The sequence below is a fragment of the Melanotaenia boesemani genome, chromosome 17, assembly GCF_017639745.1.
Source record: "Melanotaenia boesemani isolate fMelBoe1 chromosome 17, fMelBoe1.pri, whole genome shotgun sequence".
Taxonomy (NCBI): Eukaryota; Metazoa; Chordata; class Actinopteri; order Atheriniformes; family Melanotaeniidae; genus Melanotaenia; species Melanotaenia boesemani.
In genome coordinates, this window is record NC_055698.1 from 11,214,930 (window position 1) to 11,229,286 (window position 14,357).

The window sequence follows — 14,357 nt, forward strand, 5'->3', positions numbered from 1 at the left end:
GAAAACAACAATGGCATCCAGTATGGTTCAGTGTCTTTATTAGATTGTGGAAGAAAACGAGGAAATAATTTGATAAGCCTCTCATCAACTTGATCCACTGGTTATTGTTTTTAAAAACAGTGGTTACCACACAAATTCAGTGAGAAGGTCCAGATATCAGGCAACACGTGATCCCAAACTGACCAATCATGAGGGAGTACCCCCGAGCAACCGTCTGCGTAGCAGGGTTGCACGTCAGGCCTGGAAGAGGTGTGACTTGAGCTTCTGCAGAGCTATGCCAAGCCTATGGCGGTTACGCTGACGCAGACACCATGTGAGCATAAATCTGCTTTAGTTTAACTGATGGGAGAAGTGGTATTAAAACTACAATTTCATTGGCAGATGTTGACTAAAGTTAAAGTTTACACAAGCCTAAAATCTCGACTTAGGCCTGGTACACACAAAAGAATTGTTTTAATCTAATGAGATTTCTTCTGTTCGAGACCTCACACGTGAAGATAAACAATCAGACATTTAACAGTTATGATCATACTGTGTGTGGTTTGCTCCGATAATCTCATCACAGAGCAACACATATCGATGCTGTCTCACAACCGATCTTGAATCCTCCGAGCGGGAAATCTGTCATGATCAAACATGATCTAAAAGAAACGAAGAAGAAGAACCATGGCAACAACCAGAAAACACAACATCCAGCATGGAAGAGGATATACAAGATGAGGGAATGATGGTGGTTTTAGGACTATTGTTTACAGAAAAAGCCGTAAGTGCAAAAAAATAACAGCTCTCTCTCTAATTGGCCACGTTCCATTCCATGTCACAATCCACACAGTCACAACTCAGGAGTCGTCGGCTTTCCTCACACATCTGGAGGTATTTGGTCGTAAATATTGAACATGTTCAATACTTCCAACTGTTGGCCGCAACCTGTTTAGGAGCCGATTGTCGAGAAAAATGTGCTCATAATACAACTCAGACCGAATGATAATTTTATCTTAGAAGACCTAAGATAGTTGGACATTTGCCACCCTTGGTTTTGCAGGGGCAAAATCGGGACAAAAAACAGCCCAATAATCTTTTTAACCAGGCCTTAAGAAGGACTTTGGTCAAAGTTACTTTGTGCTTTATTAAGGAAAACAGCTCCTTTGCTTGTTGTTTAAGGTTTGAAAACATGAAAACAGATGTCTAAATAATCAATACTGAAAATAGTAGTAACATTTGATTACTGCCTTTTCGTTTTGCCTAAAAACTTGATACTGTCCATGTAACCCTTATATACTTTTAGGGTCAACTTTGATTCATTTTGAACTTGACAGCATTAAATTTACCCTAAATATTCATTTGGCCTGAGATTTGATGACTTTTCTAAAAGTGACCTAAAAATAGAAATGAAATCAGTTTATTTTTTTATACAGGTGCTATAAATTTGTGGACATTGAGGTTCTTTTGGGTCATATTTGACCCGCATTCATTTAGATAATTTTTAGATGTGACAATGTGGGTCCTATTTAGGAAAATTGTGGTTTTAGGGAAATACCAAAGGTCATGTTTCTGAGTATTTTTTTTATTTATTTATTTTTTTTAAAAATAGTGGTGAGAGAGTTTAAGGCGAACCTGGACAATTGCACAAGAGCTGTCTGCGTGCACACTTAATCAGACCTGCTGGCCTTTCATAAGCAATGGTGGTTATCTGGAAATAGTGAAACAGCATATAAATGATAGTAAAATTAACAATTCTGAATTAGTTTGGATTTGGAAGAGGATGGTGGGGCATTCGTAACTTTATAAAGGTATATAAGCTGTTATTTCGTTAACTGATATGCAACGAGACAACAAATCTTTGGTCTGATCTTCCACGATGAGGAGGTTGATAGTGATTCGGAGAAGAACGTGTCAGAGTAGAAGACAACTCTGATTACAGCACCTCCGATGAAGATGACTGATAGTGAGGCGCAGGCAGCAAAGCAGATGCCTATGTAAAAAAAAAAACAAATACTATCTACTGTTCTTCATGCAAGAAGTCAACACAAGGGTCCAAAGGGAAGGAAATGTAACATCTGTTATTCAAATCTCGTAAAACTGCAGAGACTAGTTCATAATGAGCATTATCATTTGTTTTATCTTCTAAGCGATAAATGTGGACTTATATTGATACTGAGTGGTGTATTGCTCGACAGGTCGAGCAGCCAGTTCATGAACAGAGGCTACGGCTCTTCCACAAGGTGGCCTTTTGCTGCATGTCTGACCCCCTTTTCTGTCAACTAGCTGTATAATAAAGGTCATTAGAGCCAAGAAAATATTAATAAAAAGAAATACTAATGATTTCTCATGATTAAATCCAGGTCAAGCATGCGCCTATGCTTGAAATCTGCACAGAAACTTTTTAACTTATCTTGCTTTTAACAATTTTAATGTAATTTATTATTTTATTGTGATTATGTGTTGATTATGACTTTTACTATTTCTAAATATCTGTAATGCCTTTGTTTTATGTAAAGCACTTTGAATTGTCCCGTACATGAAATGTGCTATACAAATGAACTGCCTTGCCTTGCCTTGATATAGCTATTAAGACAGAGTTGAGTGGCTGCAATGACAAAATATGGTTATATTGTAAATTCTAACATTTCCAGAAAGCATATGGTATTTTTAAATTAAGTAAAATATATCTAAGTTATTATGGCATTTTTGTCAAACAGGACATGATAATGTGCAGTAATTGTTGCTTCTTTCCAAAAAATGAGTCTTACAAAAAATAAACTCTATCTGCTCTCTAAAAAATTTATTAATGTGACAAATGTTATTTAGACAAAAGCTAAATAGATCTGCAGTTTAAAGTTTGATGCAAACACCTACTACGAGGGACTTCTTGGTCTGGGTCAAAATAGAAGGCCCAAAATATGAAGAGTATGTAAGGGTAAACATTTGATTTTACTGTCTCTTTTTGAGACAGTGAACTTATGGCTTCAATTCTAAATTCTTTAACAAAATAAAGGAAACACTGCACATCTATGCATCGAATGAGAAGCCCTTCCAGTGCATGATGTCTTCTGAGGTCTATGGTTCCCCTGATTAATTTGCTGCAATTTATTGGCAATTGCATGTACAAAGCGTGTGCAGGCGGACTTAAATTCTTGATGTTACACTGCATCTGGCAGGTGTGAGTTAAAATGGCACATGCCCTCGTTGAAAAAATAACATCTTTTTTTTTTTTCCAAATGTTTATAAAATTTTTCCTTTGACAGAGAATGAAACCTTTTCACACAAGCCCTCTTCATTAATGTGTATTGTCTCTGCATAATTGCCTGTAATTGTCAAATTAGTCACTTTTCACTACTGACTTAAGTGACAAAGGAAATTGTTTGACACGATTGATCCCCCTGATTCATTTTAGACTATAAAAAGCACAAAACAGTCAACTTTGCACCAAACCTCTAAAACAAAAGGAAATGTGTCACTGGTCTGTCCAAAATAATTTGTTTACTCTGTACAAACAACAGATGAAATCTAAGCTTTTTTTTTTTTTTTTTTTTTAATACAATAATGATGCAAACTAGAATTTCTACTCAAGTTAAGCAGCCAGCAGAAATGTTGCAAAGCTAGTGCTTCCAGACAATGAGTATTTCAGTACATAACATCCCATCAGACTCCATTTGTTCATATTAGACAAATGAGATACAACATAAAATTTTGAACTACTTCATATCAGCCCTGTAGAGGTTCAGAATCCAGGAAAGTGTCTCATTGGTTGCAAAATTAGTACATGCCCCAAGTGCAAGATAAATCAACATTCTTAATTGTTTTCTAGGAAATGACAAACTGTATCATGCCATCAGGGACACCTAACAGACTACTTTTCTTGTGCGCTGCACTAGAGACTGAGGTGCAGGTATTTTGTGCAAGATAGACAAAAACAAACATGAAATTGGATTTCAGTGAGACGTGACGTACCATCCTCATGTGCTTTACCTGACGGTTTGGGAGCAGTGGGAATTCTCCTCAGTTAAAAATCAATAAATCATCATTTGCTGGAAAAGTGTTAATTTTTCTTCCATGGATACGCAGGTCAGCTGTTTTACTTCCAGTATGTGTGTTACTGTCAGCTTGATGCGGCAAGCTAATGTCTCTCAAATATGTGGTCCGCAGTTATTCTGAGTCAATTCTATTAATAAACTTATAATGAATATATAACTTCAAATTTTTTGTTAAAGGTCCCCTATTATAAATTTTTTCAACAATTTCACATGGGTACCAGAGGTTCAACTATTGTGTTTTCAAAGTGTGTTATTCCTAATTCAGCCTCGGTCATTAATTTCAGCCCTTAAAAAATGTGGCTCTAGTGAGCTTTACTGAGAACGGGTTGTTTCGGTGTCTGAACCTTTAGATGTTCATGAGTGGTGCCTGTCCACGCCCCTCTCTGGAAGATGATCCAGCTTTCGTTGGACCCTGCTCGGTGATTTTAGAGGGCAGGCTCAGCTAGTTGAGGGGGGGGGGGGGGGGGGGGGAGTCAATGGCAGTATCCACTACTGGGTGCAGTGGTTATTTTCCCTTTTTGAGGTCATTTTTGCTTTGAATCTGCAGAACACCACGACCATCACAGAAAGGACAGGACAGACAAACTGTATTTTCCATGTAGAAGACTGCAGCAAGCAATCCTGACTACTTTTGGCGTAGGGCAGAAAAACTATTTTGAATGTATGTTTTGTGTGCTGATGAAATGAGAAGTTTGTGTAAACTACAAAAAGATAAAAAGACAAGTCACAGGGACTGGTCCCTGCCAAGGTATTGCTAAGCTGCCAGATACTCGGATTTCCTTCCATCCATCCATCCTCTATCTGTTTATGCCAATATGGGGTTGCAAGAGGGCTGCAACTTAACCCAGCTGGCATCAGGGGTGGACTGGGACAAAAAAATCAGCCCATGCAGTGAGTTAGCAGGAGTCAGTGAGAGCAAACACTTTAAATACTGCAAGATGTGGATTTTGTTTTTAAAAATAAACATCTAATAGGAAATAGGAAAAAAACAGACATGATAAATGATGGATCAGATGAAAACTGTTCCTGGACAAAGTGTACAGACTGTGTCTTGTGTGCCTGCTGTCTGCTCTTCTCATCGGGAGATGTAATCTCACCCAGGTTCAATATAAGATTGAATAGAGATAATAATTCAGTCAGGCCAAGAATTACTGGATTCTCTGATAAAGAGCCAAAAAGCAGCATCAGTATAACATATTGACAAAAATATGAATACATAGAAATTGTATATATTGTCCACAAACAATGAAGAAGAAGCTGCCTCTAACACATTCGGACCCAAACGTAGCCGACTATCAACCCACAACCAATATCAGATAGGCTGATCAAGAAAATCAGAAAGCTACAGATTCACTATTAATGCTGATGAATGAAGGTTAAAAATCAATAAGATGATTTAGTTCAGGAAGACAAAAAAGAACTACATTTAAGATCTGCTGTTGTGTACACCACCAGTTAACCAGCTGTTCCCCTGCTGGAAACACTGATGTCATCCACTAATTTCCCAAATGTAAGGAAACAAACTAACATGGAAATAAAACAGTTCTTTTATTGGCATGTTATATCCCTTCATCATAACTTTGTAAACAACTAGCATGTTCAACGCTAACTGGCACATGTAGATGAGATTTAATGGGTTTAATGGGTCTCTACTCAGAACAGAAGCTCAGTGATGTGAAAGCAGTGCAGCTTATCACACCCTCTACCATCAGTATCATCCACGGCAGCTGATCGAGGTCCTGCTGTGGCAAACGGGTCAATCCTCTCTGGACAGACATTTTGGCAGCATCTCTATGCACTACGTATGCTGTTTTGATAGGTTACAATGACATTTTATAGTAAATTTAGTCATAATAATTGTAAAGTTAATCATTACATGTTCAGTCACACGCAGTTTGGGAGACAGCACTGGATGATAGTAAGTCAATGCTTCAAATGCTAATTTGCTATTTAACACAGAAATGTAACTGCTTATGGGTTCACAGTCGGCTGTGTGCTGACACAATTTCTGAGAAGTCAGTAGTATGCTAAATTGTTGGGACATTTGCTGTCTTCTGTGAAATGCTCATTAACCAAGTGTATGCTAATCTGACAATGTATGCCAAACCGACAGAAGATCAGCATAGATTAGCGGCCCAGTATTAGTTGGGCTGCTAATCTAGTGAGTTTTAGGGACCAGTCTGAGCAATAAAAAACAGGGAAAATGCCCACAATGCCAGATGGCCAGTCTGTTCCTGTCAGGTATGAAGCAGGTTAAACCCATAGATTACCAGTCCATCACAGATCAACACAAAGACATTTACTTGGATTTGAATCAGCTCAAAAACCAGGAGCTAGCAGCTAGCCACTGGGATTAAGCTTGGCTAAGGAACAAGGAGCTAGTAGCTAGCAACTAGGACATTTCAGTGCATGGCTAACAGATCAGGCATGGAGAAGATCTGTCATATAAAAAAAAATTCAAATGTACCATTTTGAGACAAACAGGGGAGTTTTTAGTTTGCTATACCTTTTTTTTTTCAAATGCTCATATTTTTTAAACAATGGATATAAAAATAAAACAAAATTAGAACATGTAAAAAACAGCATTTTCTGTAAGTAACTGGAAATATTTTATAATTATATATTAGTTAAAATAAATGTTCATGTTGAAGTGAAACGTACAGAGCCCCCTGCTGACATCTACAGAAAATTTTTTTTAAAAAGTTACTATGTCTTGATTGCTGATTACTAATGTGTTGCTAATATATTATTCTGTTGCCACGCATTAGGACGTTGTGGCCATGGATTACAGACACAAGGGAACACGATAATAAACTTGTAACTAAGCACTATATTCATTTTATTTTATTCTGTTTTAATGTTGGGGAAATTATAATATTACAACAGAGCTTACTACGTTTGCCTAGCTTAGAGGCTTTTATGTACTTGAAAATTAATTGAAATATGTTATATGACACTGCTCTCCCTATCCTTCTCATCTTCCATGCTGGTAGATGGCCTACTGTGGGACAGTAGAGAGAACAGAGTGATGTGTGATGCATCTTTGAGTAAGGCTGCTTAGTGACAAGAATCAGTGCATTACACCACTGAGACTAACACCAGTCTGCAACAGCTATAGTCTGACTTCAGTGCCTCACCACTAGCTGTGTTCTGCAGACAAATTCTAATTGGGTATTTGTGATGGTCAACATTTCATTATTAGCCTACAATGGTAAATACAAAATAACTGTGAATTCTGTAAGGCCTAACATGGATACAACTTATATTTGTAGGGCGACAAAATAATGTACTAGGCTAATAAATCTTGTATCAGATTTGGCTGCCAAACTACATTGTGGACACTTTTACATGGTTCAATAAAATTTGTGGAAAAGTTCACTTTTAAAAACCTGAGGTCCCCCAATCATTGTAACGCGCTTTGAGTGTCAAGAAAAAAGCTATAGAAATCTAAGGAAATATTATTTATTATTAATTATTAAAAGGCCTTAAACAGTTAACATGACTCTGGGCTTGTCTCTGACCTTTCACCTTCATCATCTTCCTCCTCATCCTCATTGCTGCTTGATGGCTTCATCCAGGCCAGCAGAGAGCTGCTCCCCTAAGCTGCCTGCTGTAGCTCATTTAATTTTTGTTTTCTTAATCTCTCTTTTCTAGGCATGCTGCAATTGATAAAAGCCGAGGCCAACAGTGTTATAGACTGCTTAGAATAATGCTGCTTGTAATAAAGAAAAAAAATGATTTTTCAAATAATTACAATCTGCGACAAAAGAGATGGACAACTGGAGAACGCTGTGCGATGTGGTTTATGAATATGTCGCGAAAACTTTGTGGAAGAAAAGGCCAAACATACCCGCATTTGTAGTTACCACTTAGCCTAACATTTAGCAAGGTACTACTGAATATGGCTAGACCAAAGCTCATTAAGCAAGCAGTTGGCTGTAATGAGACAAACAGGCTACTTTACAATAGGAGCAAGCGGTGCTCTCGAAATAGTTCAGTTACCTGAGTAGTGGCAGGTGGAGCGGTGGGAAGTAACTTCGCGGATGGTCCAGCTGTTAGACATGCTTACGATGTGCCTCATTGGTGCCCGCTTTGGTGATCATGTTGCCAAAGAAACAATGGGAACGAAACGGTGCATGTGTGTGTAAGGGGTGTGTAATCACGTCAACATAGTGGGGCACATACAATACACAGTATATAAAAAAATTATTCTGATAAAAAGGGCCCTTTTCCAGCCCCGATGGCAAGGGCAAATGCTTCAGCACCACCAAGGCTCTATCTGTGCACGCCAGTGCTTCCAAGTACTCTAACACATGTTAGAAACCATTGAAAAGCAAAGATTCTTGTGATCTGAATGATGTACACCACTCCAGGCTACAATCATAACTGTACATTCAGTGAATACTTACAGTATTTTTGACCAGTCATGAATGGAATTTGTCTTTAAAGCCATATTGTATTCCAGTAGAAAATGATATGGTCCTGTTACATCAGCAATGGTCCAGTAAAAGTAGTCCAGTTAAAAAGTGGGTCTACAACAAGTCTTTTATCTATAAAAAGCCATATTAGGATAACATTGAAGAATTGCATGGGGTTAACCTCTATAATTGTAGAAATGTTTTACAATAGTACTCTGGCCAAGATGGCAGCAAAAGTAACAACTAAATTACATAAAAGATAGAAATGACTATAAAAACTGATGATAAGAATTTAGAAAAGAAACTTTAAGTAGTAAAAACAATAAGACACATATCAGATAACATCAATAACAAACAGTAAAAGACTCATTTAATAGAATAGTTATCACAGACTTAAATTCCTCTAGCTTTACCAAACAGTGTGAGCTTAGTTTATTTTGTAGCTGTTCCAAGTACCTGTGGTAGAATACATAAAAGCTATTATTCCCTTCTCAGTTCTGATGTAAGGGACCGATAACAAATATGAATTGTTTGACCGAAGGTTTTAACTGTAACTTAAATTCCATTTAATATATTTGTTTCGGAAGAAAGGAAATCCCAGTGTAGGGAAAACTACAAATCCCACAAAAACAAACACTATGGTAACCCTGAGGGGACATTCTTCATACTCTATCTTAACAGAACACTAAAGTAAGAGAAACTTAATTTAAGTGCTGAAGGTCCACAGTTTGAAATTAAAACAATATGCGAATATTGAGCAGGCTATTGATGCATTAGTAATGCCTGGACAGTATTTAGTTATCTCATTCCAGCACGTTTGTAATCTGTGACCACAGGATAACATCTTCTGGCTAAGCATCAGTAACATGTAGCCACAAGTCAATTTTTTCTATCGATGTTAACCAGAGGGGCTCTGCAGGAAGGTGATTACTATGTAGGGTGATTCAGGTTGACCGAGCCTCTGCTCCACACTACATTCTCCTAACTGTTAATCACAGTTAATAATAGTCTCCAGTCTTACCCGGGCACCAGGTATCTCACAGCAGGCCTCTTCAATGGCGAGCAAAGGGTCACAATACACCATCACCTGCTGAATATCCATCTGCAATAGAAAGTGGAAGGAGAGAGGAAGTTAGATTACAAGATCTTTTGCATGCACAGCTATAACTCCTCTGTTTTGTTTATTTTATAAGTTTAAATGAAGCAGTAAACAAGGCTGAGACCCAATTAATTTCTCATTTATAGGAAGCATCTGGGAAGCTATTTGTCAGACGGTTCACCTGTGGGTGTGTATGTGCGTGCATGTATCAACACGTCCTTCCTCCAGCAATAAAAGATCTTTCCTGCATTCTAACAAAGCCAGTTAACTGATTATGATTGTTAATGATCCTACCATCTTTTATAAAGTGGTCCACTCTCTGGTGGAATCAGGACAAGAAAAGACTACTACAAAGAAACTGAATTTCAGGGTATAACCCATTGTCTGACATATGCATGCATAAATGCATACATGCATGGACAGCATAGACAGAATGGACAAAAGCTTTCGGGGGGAAGAGGATTAATGTGAAATAAGTCTGCATATACTTTGTGCTAGATAAATGTTTCTATGTCTGAAAAGTGGATAGAGCCCAGTGTGTTATTTAAATTCTATATGACACTGGAATATTAAATTATATCATATGCCATTCTATATGCTGCAGATCTAATCAACAGATTTCATTTTCCTCATTATGCTGCTGAAACAATTTACTCTTCAAATGTAGAGATACTAAAGGTCACTACATGTTCAAACAGTAACTTTAGATGACATTTACATCACAGTAAAAAATGTTTATAAAATTATTTCTCTATCTAATAATCTATTTATCACCTTTAACATAATTCTATTGTATATTTAATATTTTAATTAGGTTTGTTGAACAAAACAGGCGTTGTGAAGATGACAGCCAGTGATCAGGGAGCCGTTTTCCCACAGCATTTTTACACAAGTAATCTATTGATAAATAAAGAAAACAGTTAAAAGTTCACTTTCAGATTAATGGAGGAGCAATAAAAACTAAAAGAAAGTGCTATATAAACAAAGATTTTATTGCTAATGTCATACCAGCACTGGCCCAGCATCTGAAGCCTGAACTGCCAGCAGTGTGTGTCCATTGGTTGCTAGAACCCCTCGGGGCTCAAGAGGCTTTGTCTCAATGGAGCTGCAGTCCACATGAAGGGAGGCCGCACCTTGTTGCACGCTCAGGGCCAGCTTGTGCCAGCGGAAGTCCATCAGGGCCTTCACTCCCTCCCCGGAGAAAATGCAGCTCACTGGTTCGGCCGTGGGGTCCACCCCTCTGGCTCGAAGGGAAAGGGTGCCGTCTGGACCACTGAGTTCCACTGAGAGCTTGGTTTTGAGTGGAGAAATAAGGATTAGCATTGAAAGAAAAGTGAAAGAAGAAAACGGAGGGCTTGTATCAATTAAAGACTAAATAAAAATGCACTGTATCTCAAGTTGTCTGACTTGCCATGGATTCAACAAAGAGTAATAAACAGATGAGTCTAGCACCAAACAAAGCTGTAAGACAGACAATCAACGATGAGGTACAAAGGAAGACATATTAATTACACACAGGAGCAGTATGGCCAATCAATCACCCCTAATGAGGCGACTTAGCCTCCATCCATCATACACACTAAGTATTTAAATCTGGCCCCAGACTCATAGTGATTATCGGCACTCAGACGAACCCTAGTGCTTCATCATGGAACACATATGAATAACAATGAAGGTGGATGAAAGAGAAGTGCAAGAGATGATTGAGGAAAGGCCGATGAAGAAACAGGGAGAGAGACAGTGGGTGCCCGATGAAAAATAAGAAAGGACAAAAGGCGAAGGGGACAGAAGGGCTGAGAGAATTGAAAAGATGTCACGCGAGAGAAGAAATCGAAACTGAAAGTGGATGACTATGCAAAAGTGTGATGAGAAGGGGGGAAAAAGTGGGATGATTAAAAGGTTAAAGATCAATGAAGAGAGTAAAAGGGGAGGAGGGAATGATTGAGGACAGGAGGAAACAGAGGTGGAAGCGTGAGTAACACAAAGATGTAAAGCAGTGGATGATGAACAAAGACTGGGCTTCACCTGTGGATATCCCTGCTGATCAGATATCTGAAAGAGGTAGATGGTGTCCCTCAGGGCAGCCTTCTTCAAAGCCAGGGTGAAGATCAGGGTAAACTCATCAGGTAAGCCATGAGGGAACACCTGACTGGAACACAGAAGTTGAAAAAGTCAGATTGTGAAAATACTGCAAATACAAAGTATATCGTGTTTATTAAGCAAGTACCAGCTTTTTATTAAAATGAATGTGACTCTTTATCACTCCTAAATGACACTAAAAGCCAAAAACTGAACAATTACCACTGGGAAAGTCTTGTTGCAAATTGTTTGTGCAAGTATTAAGCAGCTTTTGATTAATATAAGGGTGCAATCACACCAGGGGGGTGCAGGGGACTTGGTTCAGTTGGGTGGGGAATGCTGAGAAATGCTGCACCTTAACAACTGCTTGCTAGGGGCAGTACTGTCCAAAACGAGCACTGACAAGAAGAAAAACAGAAAGGAGGAAGAATAAAATCCAGCTCATCAACCAGCTCAAACACAGAAATCCTCGCAATTCAGCTGGCTGGTTGACAATCAGAAAACAATGATGCATAAGCAAATTCATGCAGTCTTGGTGCTTCTGTTTTTAATTCGGCGTTAAAATCTAATGAGGTTTTTACAAGAAACTATCCATCATATGCAGACAGGGCAGTGACTGCTAAATGGGCCTTCATTCTGGGCCTGAAATTCAGTGCGGGATTGCAGGACTCACGCATAATATAATTCCTACAAACTTAGCTCTTATAATGCGGGAAATTCCCACATTCAATTACAGTGGACGGTGTGTAAGAATGTGCAGTAAAGGTTTGCATCGGAGCCATAAACATAAACGGGAGAAGAATACTTCCTCACAGATCAATCATACACTCCCCTTCTCTCTCTAAGCTCTGAGTTTCCTCTGCCATTGCAGTGTTGCTCCCGCCGTTAAACCGATCCATTCACAGACGGCTGATTTACATGCAAATCTAGCCTCACATCGTCTGAAGGGAAAAACATCAGAGGAAAAGATCGGTAGCGTTGGTGGTGTCAGTGATGTCGTAGCACCAGTGCCGGTAACGTTACCAAGTTTCAGGCTAACTGGCTCAGAATATATCCATGGCTTGAACGTAACAGCGGTGACTTAAACAATTTAATGTACGGTGTAATGTCGTTTCTAACACAGCTGTTGTAAAAAAAGACAGAGGTGCACTTGCAGTTTGAAGATGAAATAAAGGTTTCTTAAAACTTTATAGCGACCCGTGATGAGATTGAGAGAAAAGAAATATATATATATGTACATTTTTTATCCCCCCCCCCCCCCACTTACTTGTTAAGTAAACACAAATTTACGTGCAATTATGATTTAATCATGTTATATATTAATGTTTTAAGTAATTTTAGAATAGTAACTGAGCTTACTGGGTTGTTGATTTCTTAGAAATTGTTTACACAATTTAAGGATAAGTGGCCCCATTTTTTATTTATTTATTTTTATTTATTTATTTTTTTGTTTGTTTGTTTGTTTTTTTGTTTTTTTTCCTGTCGATGTAACCAAATGGTTTCAGTACTAAATGGATTGGCTAATGTAATTTTTGCTCAACTGGTTAAGTTCATGAAAGAGATGGAGTATCCTTCTAAAAACACAAAAATGTGGTAGATGCATGAATAAAAAAGGTTTTGCCTGAAATGCACCAAGAATTTACAGGTAGCTACACTTGTGAAAGAAGTTAATTAAGCTGTGATAAAAGTCCCGTCTTCCTTAATAATGAATGAATCTACCGTAAGTAACACCAAGTAACTCATTAAGATACACAGATTATAATCAGATTTAAAGAAAACTGTCAAGGAACTCCTAAAATCACATGAGCATGGATTCAGCACAACGGAGGATTAAAAAACAATTAAGAAATTAACTGAATAATACAAAACTCACCAGTCTAATGTTCATTTCAGTGCTTGACCCTCCCCAAGACCTGTTTGATTTTACTCGAATTCTCATCAAATGGAAAGAGATTAGGTAGAGCAGGCAGAGGAAACATGAAGGGAAATGACTTTTTACACTGATCCAGCTGAAATAGTCACCAAACAGCAATGAATACAGTTTTTATACCAAGTCGGTAATAACTTGATATGTGAGCAGATTAAGATCACAGAGATGAGACAAGAGAGTTATCTGAGATGACGACTAAGAAAGGAGAGACGACAAATCGAAGCTGCATATTAATCTGAGGTACAAGTAGGACACTGCAAGAACTGTAGTTAAGCTCACTGCTAATATCTCCCCAAACTGTATAAATTCCCCTAATGTGATGCATGTAGGGGTTGGGTGGGGGAACTTTGGCTACATCATTATGAGTACAGAAACAAAGTAATTCTTTGTATATTTATGTTTCCAATATTCTTTGCTCCAACATGAGTAAGTATTCTGTATATATATTCTGTGCACTTTCTTTCCACATACATTCTGAGATTAAATAACTACAATACAGAGCCCTTGTGTGTGACCTCCTGGAATTAACTTTTATAGCAGATTCAGTCCAGCAGGCTTCATCCTTCAGTTTTGGTCAAGGTCATTTATGCGTACCAATGCAATACAGTCTACACACACTGTCCATGGAGGTGTGTACTGTAGATATATTGAGAGATAAGAGTTCAAAACAGAGCCTTGTGCATGCACACTGGGATGGTAAACAGAAACATTCTGTCTTGCTCAGTTTTGATTCTTTTTCCCTTTCATTGCACGCACACACGCACATGCAGACAGACACGCATGCAAAATTGTTGATG

At 38.2% G+C, this 14,357-nt stretch overlaps 1 protein-coding gene across 5 annotated transcripts in view; it reads right to left on the reverse strand.

Moving 5' to 3' along the window:
* col16a1 (collagen, type XVI, alpha 1) overlaps window positions 1-14,357 on the reverse strand; it is a 98,402-nt gene that overhangs the window by 57,184 nt on the left and 26,861 nt on the right. For all 5 annotated transcript variants that reach the window (XM_042012238.1, XM_042012235.1, XM_042012236.1 and 2 more), the window contains exons 5-7: window positions 11,577-11,700; window positions 10,560-10,841; window positions 9,474-9,554 (exon numbers count right to left, since the gene is read on the reverse strand). In XM_042012238.1, the coding sequence (XP_041868172.1) occupies window positions 9,474-9,554; window positions 10,560-10,841; window positions 11,577-11,700 (487 nt within the window). The remainder of the gene's footprint in view (window positions 1-9,473; window positions 9,555-10,559; window positions 10,842-11,576; window positions 11,701-14,357) is intronic.